Source organism: Rousettus aegyptiacus, unplaced genomic scaffold (assembly GCF_014176215.1).
Source record: "Rousettus aegyptiacus isolate mRouAeg1 unplaced genomic scaffold, mRouAeg1.p scaffold_m13_p_7, whole genome shotgun sequence".
NCBI classification, from domain to species: Eukaryota; Metazoa; Chordata; class Mammalia; order Chiroptera; family Pteropodidae; genus Rousettus; species Rousettus aegyptiacus.
This window is the reverse complement of record NW_023416310.1, coordinates 346,611-361,261: the sequence shown is the minus strand read 5'-3', so window position 1 is coordinate 361,261 and position 14,651 is coordinate 346,611. Positions and strand designations below refer to the sequence as shown.

Here is a 14,651-nt window from a genome sequence, read left to right as displayed (position 1 = left end):
TGACGGCAAAGCCGCGAGCACCCAGCGCCCGCTCGCGGGCCCGGCCGCCCTGGCGCCCCGGGGTGTTCTGAAGCACAGTTAGTATCAAAGCCAAGGGTGGCGGGAGGAGGACCCGGTCACCCTGCCGCCCGCACCGTCCTCGTGCTTTTGAGCCTCCTTAGAAATGAAGGTTTTCTGTCACATCTTTCAAAATGTTTCATGCAATCGGGCGGGAAATTAATTTTAAAGAAAAACATGCAAATTATTTTAATTTGGAACAAAGAAGCACGGGCCACACTTTTGGGGACAGTGTCCCCATCATCGGGTCCGCGTGATGGCGCGGATCTCAGCCACGGCCGGGCCGGCGGAGACCCCCTCCTCGAAGCTGCGGCCCCGAGGCCAGAAAGTCCGGTCTCTGCGGGAGCCCCGGAACCTGCCCGCGGGGTGGCGGGGTGTTGACGGAGGGGAAAGGGGGGAGATGAGCTGAGGCCAGAATCTCGGGGTGCGCGAGGGGCCCCTGGAGCGGATGCGGCCCCACAGGTGAGGGGCCAGAGGCCGTACACGCTCCCCGGGGCTCTGAGAACCAGCGCGGGGGCTGGACGCGGGCTCCGCAGCGCAGAAGCGCGCGCCTGGGGTGGCTGCGAGCGCGGGCGGCAGGAGCCCCACAGCGGTCACCGACCCGGCCAGAACCCGGCCAGAACCCCGCCGTCGCTGGCCTGAACCCAGAGCCTGCCACCCACCGTCGCCCGGAGGAACTCAGAAACCGTCGGTCCGCGTGAACGCAGGCAAGGACACCTGTCCGCGGACAGGCGCCGAGGTGCCCGGGTGCCACACTGCGGGGCCCCGCCCGCACCGGCCCGGTTCTCAGAGACCCGCGCCCAGTGCTGTTAGAAGCAGGGCTTACGTTTCCCCGAAATCCAGGGGAAATGTCGTATTAGGTGTTAAACTTGGTTTAAAATTTGTTTCGCGTCAAACTTTAATCGGCAATGCCGACCACACGGATCTGTGGATACAGTGATTGATTCTGCCCTCCCAGTAAATGCGGGCGAGCGAGGTCTACCGATAACGACCCACTCGGGATTTTTTTAAGGGAAAAAAGGTAGAACTCCATGCTGTCAGTGATTTCTATTTCTGCAAAAATACACCTCGATAATGAACTGTAAAGATCAAAAGACTCCTAAGCAAATGGCATAACATTTGAAAAATGTGGATTTGACACACAAAAAGCACTTTGATGATATTTAAAATAGGTATCTATCTGCTTAAACTGTATTTGAAAATGCAATCTAATTTTGAGAAAAATCTTGGGAAAAAAAGACTTACTGTACATACTTCTAAAAGCCATGAAAGGCATTAAGACAATCAAAATGAAATAAATGAATTACCATCGATCATTACTAGAAGCAACCAACAGCCACTCAGACACCACTGCCCAAGTTGTCAAAACAATTCTTCACATATTTTAAGTGGGGATTTATCACTGCTTTCAAAAAGCAACATGAAAGACAAGTCCTCACTGATGTATGAGAGACACAGCGTGTTCACAGGGAAGGGTCTACGTGAGCTTCAGAGGTCCGCCGCACAAGCTGGGGAATTCACTGGCAGAGGGGCACATGTCCAGCAAAGATGTCATTCTGCAGGAAGGCAGAGGCTGTACCTGCAGCTCACTTGGGAAGAACAAACTGTAGGCAGCAAATGAATGAAAAATAAACTTTGTATCTAAATTTTTCAAATGTGCCACATGTTCCAATGGAGATGTGTCACACTTGACTCCAAAATGAAATTAGACACACGCTTCCAACATGTTAATAACAGAAACTTTAGTTATTGAATTTAGCAGGCTCCCTGCCATCCAACTTGAACATTCCGCAAACTTGTTACAAAGCTGAACATGAACTTGAGATGTAGGCGTCCAAACCATCATATTGTTAACAACATTTCATAACCAAGATCTGTAATAGCTGAGATCCATCTTTACTAGATTGAATTTCTTTACATTTTAACTAGTAATGTTAAAAAAAGGAAATGGCAAAAATGGCTTATTTGGATGTTATCACATATAAGCAGGAGAAGGGCTGGTGGCAGCCACAGTGTCACAGAGGGCCCGTGGCCAGGGAGGCCTCTGGCTCCCTCCACCGGAAGCTTTGTCAAGAAGGCACTTTTGAGAAATAGACCTTCGTTTCATTTACAGAATTAGCTATGTCACGACTGGAATTTTTTCCACAGGAATATGTTTTATTTTTTCCAGTCTGATAATAGAAACTTATAGATTCACTTTGTGAGAATGGAGTTATAGAAGAAGCAATCTTGTGTAAAAATTAAGATAGAAATAAATAATGCACAAATATTCACAAATAGAAGATAATAAGTTTTATTTTATTTTATTTTATTTATTTATTTACTTATTTATTTTGAAAATTCTGACCACTGAGTTGATCCTGAGTTTTATGGATATATAATCAAATTTGAGGCACCAGGGTATAGATGATGAAGTGGCAATAAAGATAAGGTAGATAATCTGACCAAAAATGACCAGAGATTTTAACCACTGATACACAATTCTTCAGACTTGAAGAACACGTTTGTCCAAAATTAAGTACATGTGCATACTGGTGCACACATCCCAGACCCATCTGATACAATGTAAGAAAACTGTAAATGTTGAAAACTCACAAATTTGACTCTACAATTTAATGCCTGAATTTATTTTAATGGACTAGTAAAGATTATATTTAAAAACATTTATCAAATAAACATAAAGTTGTTTACAATAGTAAGAAATACAAAACCACCATGTTGTCCATATTGATTAAATAAATGGCAATAAGATCATCAGGGGTCTTGCTGTGGCAAACCTTCCCGTGACGTGGTACATGCTCCCGCAGGTGACGGGCAGCACAGAGAACCGTGACACACAGCACGAGCCGTCCGCCAGGAAGGAAAATCATGAAACACACACCAGAACACAGAAAGGAACTGGATTACACCCCGAAAGCTACAGCAGTGTGCCTGTGTGCGGGCGAGCGCGCCAGCACTCACCCCGTTATCCTCGTCACCGGCGTTCACGGCCATTCCTTGCTGGGGCCTGCGGGATGGAGGGGCAGATGCCGCAGACGCCCAGGGTTTGGGACCCTCAGACCGCGTGGGGGGGGCAGGCTGCCCTCGGTCTCGTCTTCTTCACTGGGAGGGGGTCGGCACGCCCACTTCCAGGGTGGCTGTGTTAGGAGTGGGTGACACTCACAGCACACAGCAAATGTCAGCAATCATCCAAATATTTCTAATTTGGGGGTCTGTGTTCAAATTCCCTAATTTTGACTGAGGGATCCCCATGAAAACTGCATTCTGGACTAAGAGGGTTTCAGCTTCCCAGGGCGGCTGTAATAAATGTCACAGACACGGTGCCTTAGAGCAACAAAACCTTATCGTCTCAGTTCTGGGGCCCAGATGCCTGAGACCTGGTGCCTCTAGAGGCTCTCGGGACGGTCCCCCCAGGGAGCACGGTGGCTCACGTGTCCCCTGGCGTGTGGCCACGTGGTGGCAGCCTCACCTGCCGTGTGACCATCCTCTGCTCGGGAACATGGGCACCGGCACGGCTTTGCTCGGTAAGTAGGGGCCTCGAGACCCTTGACTCAACCCCTTCTTTGCCATATAAATCTCCAGGGATTGTTGGCGTGTGGGTGCAGCTTCTTGGGGCCCAGCATTCAGCTGACCCCAGAAGACATTTGACCGTGGGAGATTGTGGCAAAACTCCTTGAACCCTGGCGAGCATCCTACTAAAAACCGTGAGGAAACCGCATAGTCACGACACATCCAAACCCTGGGCCAGAACAGGGACTGAATCAGCCTGTTACAGCCACACGGCGCTGCCTTGTGCTTTCTAGCTAATACGGAAGTATGTGCCAGGCCATCAACGGCACGAGATGTCACACAAACTCCACGTGTCACAACGCATCCTGTATTTAAATGGTCCCAGCAAGATAAAAGCTGTCGCACCTCCCAGGACCACATGGAGCCTGGGACCTGTGTTCTCAGGGCCGCATCTCTCTGGGGATGCAGGACCGAGACTGGTAGGAGGCGCCATGGCGATGACGCGGCGGGGGAGGGGAGGAGTCACATGCCGCCAACCTCTGCTGCAGGCGGCAAGGCTTGCTTGTCACCAGGAAAGTTCTATTTAAGTTTAAAACTACATAGACTCTCTCTCTTGCTAGTTCCACTAGAAAGGAACACGAAGCCGGCCAAGATACCCACGGGTCCTCCTCACTCACGAATGTCGCACAGGGCTCCCGCGGGACCTCCCTGGACCAGTATCCAGCCCCCACCTGTGACACCACGCTCGTCTAACCCACAAACACACTAGCCCCGAGGCGGAGGCTGCTCCAGCTGAAGCCAGTGACCTGGGCCCCTCAGACCCAGGCTAAACGGTGGGGGCACCTGAGACCCGGTCGGGGTCTCCTCCCTCATCCTGGCTGTGCAGGGAAGAGAGGAGTCAGCTCCCAGAGCCGGGACGGAACCCCAAAGCCGGGTGCATGTGTGCGTGTGTGTGTGTGTGCATGTGTGTAGTGAGTGTGAGTAAGGTATGTGTGCATACAGCATGTGTGTATTTGTGTGCATGTAGTGTGTGCATGTGTGCAGTAGTCTGTGTGATGTGTACATGCATGCACATAGTGTCGCATGTGTGGTGTGTGCGTGTAGCATGTGCGTGGCATGTGTGAAGTATGTGTGGTGTGTGCACAGTGCGTGCATGTTTAGTGTGTGCACGAGTGGCATGTGTGTACTGTGTGCACTCAGTATGTGTTCAGGTGTGTGCTCATGTGCTTGCACGTGCTACGCACCCTCCCGCATCCGCACAGGCGTGGCTGCCTCCGGCCCTGGCCCCGGCCCGCGGTGCTCACCGCCACGCACCCTCCTGCTCTCAGTCGCTGACCCGGGGGCTGCTCCCGGTCCCCCGGCCCCTCAGGTGCCACGGCCCGAGACTCCTCTGTCGACACTGGTAAAGATGAATCGGTTAATACACGCTATTCTGTCACACGAGCTTTCTCCGTCCCTCACGACACCGTAAAGAGGTGCGATCACATGTTACGTGTGCCACCCTTTGCAAACCCTGACCTCTCGTGAGAGTCCGCGGCCGCGTCCGCAGCGGCGCCCAGCAGTGAGCGCCCGGTGCCGGGGGCCGTCCCTGACAGCCCCGCCTGGGCGGCGTGCGTGGCCGGCGGGCCTGCCCGGCGCCTCTGGGCCACGCTCTGCATTTGTGTCTCCAGTTCCCAGCACAGCAGGTGCCCCGAGACCACCCTGTACATCGCGGGCGTGTGCGCATTCGCAAGCACAAAGCACATTCCCAGACGACACCACATTTTATCATCTCAAGTCCTCATTCTCCACGAGAAAACCTCGAGGCTGAGAAAGCCCCGCGCCCCCTCTCCCCGTGCCCCCCGTGTCGGGAGGCAGAGAGCCCTGGCACTAGCAGCACCTCAGGGCAGATGCTGGTGCCCCTCTGCCCCGTCACAAGGACCACGATGCTTTCAGGGCCGAAACCAGCCTGGGACCGCCTCGCGGAGACCACACGCCCCTGGGCTGGCCCGCTGGCCCGAGGGGCCGCTCCTGACAACGGCTGCCCCATGCCCCAGCCTCGGGGCGTGTGAGGTGCAGTTGCCTGGAGAGAAATTGCTATGAGTGATGGAGAGGAGACAAGAGGTAAATTGTATTTTTCCATTAACAGTTACGCACATTGATATTAAAAGGTACCGATTATGACAATACAGGAGCATGATTTTATTCCAGCCCAAAACGGCTAATCATAAGTGTGCAATAAAGTTTCAGTATGAAAGCCAGAAACAGGACTTTCTCCCTCTTATTCTCGGAATTACACAACTTTAATTCAGACAAATGCTGATCCGGCCTGGTGTGGAGCCGGGTCGGGGGTCACGGCGCACGATGACGATTTAAACCACGACGGGGCAGAGGCGACCCGGAAACAGAGCGAGGAAGGAAGAGGTCGTAGAGCAGAGGCGCTGCGTGCGCTGCCTCTGAAGGGCATCAGGGACGCCCCCCGGGGGGCCAGGGGAGGATGGAGGCAGGCGGAGGCCGTGCTGGCTGAGACCTGCAGCCAGGCAGAGCGGAGGCTGCTGGGGACGCCGGGCCTTGGTGTCCCAGGCACGAGGCTGCAGGGGGCGGGCGGCCGCCAGGGGGCGCCGGAGGGAAGCAGCCTGGGGAAACCGTGCAGCCTCCCCGCCCGCCCGCCGTCCAGGTTCCCTTCTGGACAGGGAAGCTGGTTTCCCCTTAAAAAGTGCGTGAGGAACACTGTATTTGGTTTCTGAAGGTTTTGTCATCTGAAACGTGTGCAAACGTGGCTAAATGTAAAATTCTTATCTCAATGGAAAACATTACGTGTTTTTGACAGAAGTAACCGACAGTTACCTCACATTATAGAAACAGATATTCCTAGACCCTAGCTCGATCAACAAAAACGTCCTATAACACAGCCTTCATGTGGCCATGTTCTAGCGAGTCTTTAAATAGACAAGAAAATATCTGCCTGCTAAAGGCTTTCACCCTAGAAATGGAATTTAATTCATACATATAATCTGTCGTTTGTGCTACTTTGCTTAAATTATAGTTATTTCCTAGGTATGAGAGGGAAATCTGCCTTCTGGAGCTGGGGTCTAAAAATGTGCGAAAAATAAATCAGTGAAATGAATGCTAACGAGCACGATAGCATGCCACACTGAGTTTCAATATCGTTTATGTGACCATCACGTAATAGTACGATTCAGTGCTACAAAAATGATATCCAAATTTCGAGTGAATTTAGGTGCCTATCGAAACTGAGCAGCATTGATGTGCAAATGCCCAGGGCACGGTCAGCTTTATTCACTCGTGGAGCGTGGTGGCGGGCAGCGCCGCGCCAGGCGAGGTCGCGGGAGGGGGCGGGGGCGGGGGCGGGGCTGCTCCGGACACTGTCCCAGCGGCACCCAAGCCAGCACGTCAGGCCTCTGAGGCCGAATCCGTCGGGTGCTAAAATGCAACATAGTTGCCGATCGTTTCCAAGAGTATCCTCTACAGGTGTGCTCGGAATAAGGTAAGAGGAATATTCTTTTTATTTTTCATGTTAATCTTTGCTTAATTAAACCATAGCTAACAGTTAATAATATTTACGGGATCTAAAACTGCAGACTCCTTAGAAAACAGAAACTATTTACCCAATAATTTTAATTGAGAGATCACATCATCATGAAATTCCAAGCACTTTTTAACAGGATTGAAGAAAATCCTGAAGGGGTGAGGAGCCGACACCGTCCTGGCGGGGAGGGCCAGGCGAGGGGCCGGGTCAGCGGAGCAGGGATGCTCAGGATTCAGGACAGAAACAGAACGGATACGCTGCCTCCTGTGCCTTAAGGGACCTTAGCATGGTCTGGGGGAAAGTGACATCTAGTGTCCACTGAAAATACTTCAAGATCTATCCAAAACGAGTATGAATGATGTGCGCAGTAACTGGCTGGGTCATAATGAAAAACGCACCAGTTTAAAATGCAAATACATTTTGCCTTGACATTCTTATGCATTTTTCCTCTGAAGAGTTTTTTTTCAAAATTCTCCTTGTTTCATCTAAAAAAGAAAATACCTGTAGAATCATTAAATAGTGAATTTCTCAGGCACTTGGGATCAAAGATACAAAGGGACCTTCAGAACCCAAAGGGCACAGGTGAGGAAGGAGACTGGGAATGGGAGCTGCTCGGACCGCGAGGGGTGTCCAGGCTCCCCTGGCCAGACCCGCCACCCACACCTCCACCAAAGCTGGCCGCGTCCCCCGATGCGAACACGCGCTCATGAGGAACGTGCTGTATTTTTGACTTCAGGAAAAAAAAAAAAATTTAAGACTAGAAATATAATGGGTTTTCAACAACTTTCTTTTATCGTATTTCTAATTAGAAGCTCTAAGCTCTTTTTGTTAACTGAAATGATGGCATAACTATGCATGTGGTATTATGATAGTTACCAATAAGAAAGTCAGTGATTCTGCGTGGTTGTCTGCACACCGAACATGCAAGTAAAAATTAATGGCCGTGGAAGTTTCGTGGCGCATCCATATGCAATGCCATTTTCCATCAAATACTGAAGCTGTGAACATATGCTGGGAATGTTCTTTTTTTTTTTTTTTTTTTTTAAGACATATGTGAACAGGATACAGGTTCGTTTTTAATAACTCAGGATCTGAACCCTCCCATCCACTGGAGTTCAATGGCATGTTAGACACATAACTGTTACTTATGAAAACAGTGATTTTTGCTGTGTTATTATTATTCCAGGATTTGGCCTCCCAAGCTGACAGAACTCACTTCCAAGTGCAGTTCACACAGGTGGTGTCATATGACCCTGGCTCCTAACCCAAAGAAGCACTTGTCACATCTCCCAGTGGACTGCGAACACGGCGGGCTCGGCGAGCCCCAGAGTCCCGGCCGGAACCAGGCCGACACCAGCACCTCCTCGGCGTTCGTTTTAGGCCTCGCAGTTGATATATTTTTTAAAAAACAGAAATTACTACCAATAATTCATCAGCTGGGTCAATTATGCTGTTTGATAAACCCACTTCGATCCTCCCACTAGAATTACAAGACCTGTGCAGGACACCTGAGCCCAGGTGTAAGTCCTAACCTGGGGGGCATCGTCTTAGAGTCTACAGCAGCGATGAAACAAAAGCCCGTCACCCCCCCCCTTCCTGCCTGCTTCCTGGGTCTGTCCCCTTCCAGGGCTGGGCACGGCTCCCAGGTGCACAGACCCCCTGCAGCAGCTGGAGTCAGACTGCAGAGTACTTTACAAAATCGCCACGGACATCACACAAATTTTAAGATTTTGTGGTAGCATCCCAGAATTGTAAAACGTTATGAAAGAGGCATCTACCTCTGTGTTTTTTAAAATACAAATTAAACACACACACACACACACACACTGGTTGCCGCCGCTGCCACCCCGGTTTAGAAGCATTGTGACGAGGGAGAATTCGTGCGTGTATAAAGCCCTCCACCGCCTGACAGCTCCCCGAGGACGGCTCAGTGCGTGCCTAGGTCGCAGCGTCCCGGGAGCGGCGGGGACAGAATCCCCGGGCGGGGGCCGGTGCTGCGTTCGCGGGAGCCGCGGCGTCCGCCCGCAGGTCCACCGAGAACATCGGTTCCTAAACTGCTTCCAGAACGCTCGCCGCGCTGTGGGTGGCAGCGCGAAGGCTTCCAAGAACTTTTGGCGTGTGTTTGCGCCAACGTGCGTGCCTTCCGTCAGTCAGTGGTTCAGTTATTTAAAAATAAGAGGGTGGGCAGGGAGTTCGGGGCGGGGGCGCGAACAGGCCTCAGAAAACAGTGACTCGCCCAGGCGCGGGGCTCCGGGGAGCCCGCAGCTCGCCCGGGGACCGCCGGACCTCCACGGGGACATCCCCGCGACGAGACCCGCGCGGCCCAGGAGCCGCTGACACGAAGACGCGCGGACGAACCCCAACCCCCAAATCTGCGAGGCTCGGCCCTCGGCCGCCCAGGCGCCCGCGCCCCAGCCCAGCCCCTCAGGACGCTGACCCGCAGACCCCACGGGGGCACGTGGGCTGGAGGCGGGGTGCTCGCGGTCCCTGCGCCCCGCCCGCACGAGCCGCTCCGGGAGTCAGGGAAGAGGCGCGCGGCTTGGGAGGGGACGCGGGCGAGGAGGGGACCGGGGCGAGGAGCGGGCTCCGGGCGAAGGAGGCGCCAGGTGAGGCGGGGCGCGGGGCTTCACTCACCCGCACCGGCGCCGGCCGGCGGCCCGGGCAGCCCCGGGGGGCGGCCGGGGGCGCGGGTCCCTCGGCGCTCATCGCCGCCCACGCGGCGGGGCCCGCACCCCGGGCCGGGCGAGCTCCGCGCCGGACCCCGCGAGCGCCGCGTCCGCGCCCCTCTGGCGCTCGGGCTGGGGCTCCGCGCGCCGCGGCCGGGAAGGGGCCGCAGCTCCGCCCACCGCCCCGAGCGCCGCCCCCGAGAGGAGGGGCGCGCGCCCGCACCCGGAGCCGCCGGCCGCGCGCGTGGCCGGGAGGGGCGCGGGCCGCGCTTGGAGCCGGGGCTGGGGCTGGGTACACAGCCTGGGCCGGGGACGGGGACAGAGCCGGGGGCGGGGACAGGGCTGCGGCTCCCCACGGCTCGGGACCCCCTCTCCCGGGTAGATCTGACTACAGGGCGCCCCTCCGTCACAGCCCGGCGCGCCTTGGCCATCCCCGACCTCGGACCGCCCCTGCCCGGCAGCTTCTTGGTCCCCGGATCCCCCGCACCCCCCTCCACACACGGGCAGCTAGTTCTCCCCGTCACAGCGGGGCTGACGCGGCACCCGGGGACCGCGCGGCAGAAACAGGCAGAAGTTTCGACTGTTTCCCGCCCACGCCGCCCCTTCGTCCCTCCAGAGTCAGCCCAAACCCACAGGGACCCACCGCTGGATGGGGGGCGTCTTGGGGGTCGCGCGGCTGACCCTTCGCACCCCACCCCGCCTGGGGACCCTCCTTCGGACCAGAGCCAGCTGGAGGCTGATTCCCCTTCTTCATTCAGGTTTGCTCCAAATGACGCTCAAGACAGCGTGGAGTGTTGTGTAGACTAAAATCATCCTAATTTAAAATAAACGGAAGTTAGTTTTGGATAAACCTCAGGAAATAAACAAAAACACAAAGCTACCAACCTTTTAAAAGGAAGCAACATACATCTTCTTCCCCTTTCCTTTTCCTGCGCCCCCCCCCCCGCCCCACCTCAGCTGTGAACCAGACGGACTCCTCGGCAACCCCATCTCCTCGCCCCGCGGGCCAGCGAAAGCCCAAGGCCAGGCCCTGAGGCGTGGGAAGCCCGCACGTGGTGCGCACGAACACTGAACGCACGATTAAAGACACCGCTTTGTCTGACTCCCACCTGCTTCACGTTCCGCCTTGCGGGTATAACTGACGTCTAACGTTGCGTGAGTCGAGGGCAGTGCTGACCTGATTCACGGCTGTATTGCGACCCGATGACCAGGAGAGGGCGCCAACGCCTCCGCCCCGGCACACAGTTACCGCTTCTTTTTCTTGGTGAGGACAGTTGAGATTTAGTCTCTTAACTGTCTAGCGTTCAGCACGGTACCGACAGCTACGGGCGCCGTGCTGCGCGTGAGGTCCCCACGAGGCCTTCATCTCATGCCTGAACGCTTGCCCTCCGAGCGGTGTACCCCATTCCCGCCCAGCGCCCTGTAACCCCCACTCCACTTTCTATTTCTCTGTTTAGATATTATTTTCCCTAGATAAGTGACATCATACACTGTTTGTCTTCTTCTGTCTGGCTTATTTTAGCATAATGTCCTCAAAGTTTGTCCACAAATGGCAGGATTTCCTTCTTTCTCATGGCCGAATATTATATATAAATGTAATATATATTATATATAATATCATACATACAAATTTTCCCTATCCACTCACTCATTGCCAGACACTGAGGCTGTTTCCATTCCTGGCTGCTGTGAATAGCGCTGCAGTAAGGTGGGCTGCAGGGGTCTCTTTCCCGTCCCGTCTTCATTTCCTTCGATCATGTGCCCAGAAGCAGGACCGATGGGCGATGTGGCCATCCTCTTCTAGTTTTCCGAGGAACCTCCACACTGCTTTCCAGAGTGGCCGCACCAATTCGCGGCCCGTCTGCACCGCTGAGCAGGCCTGTGACCATCATTCTCTCTACTCTCTGCTCCATCGTTTTGTGCAGGAATCTGCTGAAATGTCTCAGCACTCATTGGTTTACGAGAGGCTAAGCTCTCGAAGCACAAAAATTAGATCTTTTTATCCCTGGCATGATGTCCCACAGAAAATAGGGTTCTTGGATGAATTGGTAAGAAATATTGCCCTATTTTTTATTTACAGCAAAACATAGAACAAGAAAAAGGAAAGTATAAGAGGTCATTTTTAAAATTTTCATTAAAAAAAGAATGAGAGAGCGTGGATCCACTCTCTGAGGAACTGGAGGTCGGCAGAGTCCACAGAGACACTGCCTAATTAACCCCAGAGGCAAGAGCTATTCTAGGCTCCAAAGGGGAAAAAAGGTATCAGTGTTGGATTCAGGAGGCTCGAGTTTTTGTTCAATTTTACCATTAAATTGTTGAAAAAATATGGGCATATTTTTGTTTTTCAGGCCAAAGTTCATTTATAAGATATCTGGATTTACCCAATAATTTCTGGAATCCTTTCTGCATTAAAATTTTTTATGATTCTAGAAGCCTTCAAAAAGCTAAATAATGTAAGTTTTAACCTCGTAACTGTAACATCTCTGTTTTCATGCATTTTGGGTTGCAATTGCACATTAAGGTTTATTTGCTTTTTTAAAAAAATAATGCGACTCTGCTACAATAATAATAATGATAATAAATTGTAAAACACTAAATACCTTGAAACTGAGAGGGAATACCCTGGAATGAATTTTCTACATGAAACCCAACTCCAAAAATTTCAAGCTGAATTTAGAGGTTTTTTGAATTGATTAATTTTTAATTTCAGAGTAATTCCAAATTTACAGAAAGAACGCAAGCGTGATGATAAAGAAACTCCCATTTGTCCTGCACGCAGGATCCCACGTTGCTTGTGCTTAAGCATTTGCCGCGGGCCGTGTTTCTGTATATATACGGATTTCGTTTTCCAAGTGTGTGGAGAGGGATTTGCAGCACAATGTGCCAACGCCTCAGTCCCCACCCGAACCTCCTAAGAACCAGGGACACTGCCCACTGCCCTCACATCGGGGTGTGCACCTCAAAACCGGAAAATTGCCGTTAATGCTTTAAAATCACAAATCGAATTAATTAGTTTTGCTAATAACGTCCTTTCGCAGCAGCGAGGCACTCACGGTTAAGTCAGCGTCTGCCCCAGGACCGCGGCGGCCTTCGGCGGTCCAGCTGAGGCCCTTGGGTCTCAAGCTTGGCAGACCCGAAAGGGGGCGCCCCTCCCCGTGGGGTTGTCCAGAGCTTCCTCATCACTGGAGTTGTTTACGCATTTTTGGCAGGAATGTAGCAGAAGCAACACTGTCATTCCCAGCGCAGAATACAGAAAGATACTTTGTGTAGTTTGTCCCCGTTCTGGTGGCGTTAACTTTATCACTTGGCCAAGTTTAGCCACCGTGAAATTAATACATGCGGGACATTATTCATTAGTATGTAACTGATCAGTGAATGCATTATTAAGTGATTAATATAAATTCGTGTTTGAATTATCTAATTCTACATGACAAATCACCCTGAAATGCAGAGGTTTGAACTGGCACTCATGATCCGCTGTCTCTCGGTTTGCGGCGGTCGGCAACCCACGAGGTCCTGCTCAGGGCGTGTCAGGGGCCGCCCGGGGACGTGCAGCAGGGTGCCATCTGGGTGCTGTCCTTGGGCCTCGGGCCTCCACTGGGTCCCCTGCACAGGGCTGCGGGCGTCCTCATGGCAAGGCGGCCAGCCCCCCAGCGCAAGGAGTGAGACGCATCCAGCATCCTGTCCCGTCATGGCCCCGCCGCGGAGGATCCCGTGGCTCGGTCCGCTGTAGGACGCCGCAGGCCTCGCCGCCCCCGGGCGGGTGCCGGCCCGCCCGCCGCCAGGCTCCCCGGGCCCCGGAGGGCGGGGCGAGGGCCGGTCGCCTTGAGCAGGAACAAGAGGACATTTCGACAGTCGGCGACGCGAGGGTTCCTCGTGAATCACTTAGCACTGCGGTGCGCGCCCAGCGGTGAGGTCCTCCTCTCGCTTTCTCCCTTTGCCGCTCGGTGCTCCGGGGGATTCGTGGCGCCTCCATCCATCACAGCAGTGTGAACGTGGGGCTCTGCTCCGCGGATCGCACCCCGCTGCGAGATGCTCGCGTGGCGCCGACCTGGCCACGCAGGGCCCCTCGGGCCGCCGGCGCGCCCTGTGCGCATCACCCTCCCGGGAGCTCCTCGCTCTATTCCGGGCTCACTTCGCTTCGTTCCGCCTCATTCTCAGAATCGGCCTCCTCTCCCGGGAGCCTCGGCGCGTTTTCAAGTGACGAACGATGCTTGGAAACTGGAATCGAAACGGCAGACGGCTCCCTGCCGCCGGGCACCGCGGCTCGGGCTCCGAGCAGCGAGCTGGGGGCTGCACGCCGCTGGCCCTCTGCCCTTGCCTCGCCGGGCCGACGACCCCCGCGGCGGGCCCCGCCCCGCTCCCCGCAGCCCTCAAAGCATGCCGCTTCCCTGGGTTCGCCCGGCTGTCCCCGCACGCGCAGGCTCCTGTCAGCCGGCCTGTGCCCAGCCGCCCGCCTTCCGCACCAGCCGCTCGCGCCCGGCACCACCGCCCCGCTGGCGGCTCTGAGGACGAGCGGGAACCGCACACGCCTCCTCCGCCCGCACCTCTGCTGCGGCGCCATTTCTCTGGCACTCGGACTTGATGCCTCCAGGAGCAGGGGCCGCGGAGCGCTGAGCCCAGGCCGGTCCCCGCCGCCCGCGGAAGGGCTGTCCTCCAGCAGAGGGAGCGGCGGGGGCACCGCGGGGCCGGCCCCTCCCCCGCAAGCCCCGCTGGCACTGGCCCTCCTCCCACGCCTGCCACTCTTGCCGTGTGTCACATCCAGACTGTGCATTTGGCGTCCACGCTGGCCACAGGACACGCGAGTGTGTTTCAAGGGAGTTTCGCTACGAAAGGACAGAAGGAGTGTTTGTATCTAACGTAATTTCTCGCTGTTGTCTAAACTGTGG

At 54.4% G+C, this 14,651-nt stretch overlaps 1 protein-coding gene across 1 annotated transcript in view; it reads right to left on the bottom strand.

The window, feature by feature from the left end:
* Positions 1-10,593, bottom strand: part of SNTG2 (syntrophin gamma 2) — a 58,974-nt gene extending 48,381 nt beyond the window's left edge. Inside the window, exon 1 of the mRNA XM_016155852.2 lies at positions 10,406-10,593. Within this exon, the coding sequence (XP_016011338.2) occupies positions 10,406-10,516 (111 nt within the window). The 5' untranslated portion in view covers positions 10,517-10,593. The remainder of the gene's footprint in view (positions 1-10,405) is intronic.
* Between the last annotated feature and the right edge of the window lie 4,058 nt (positions 10,594-14,651).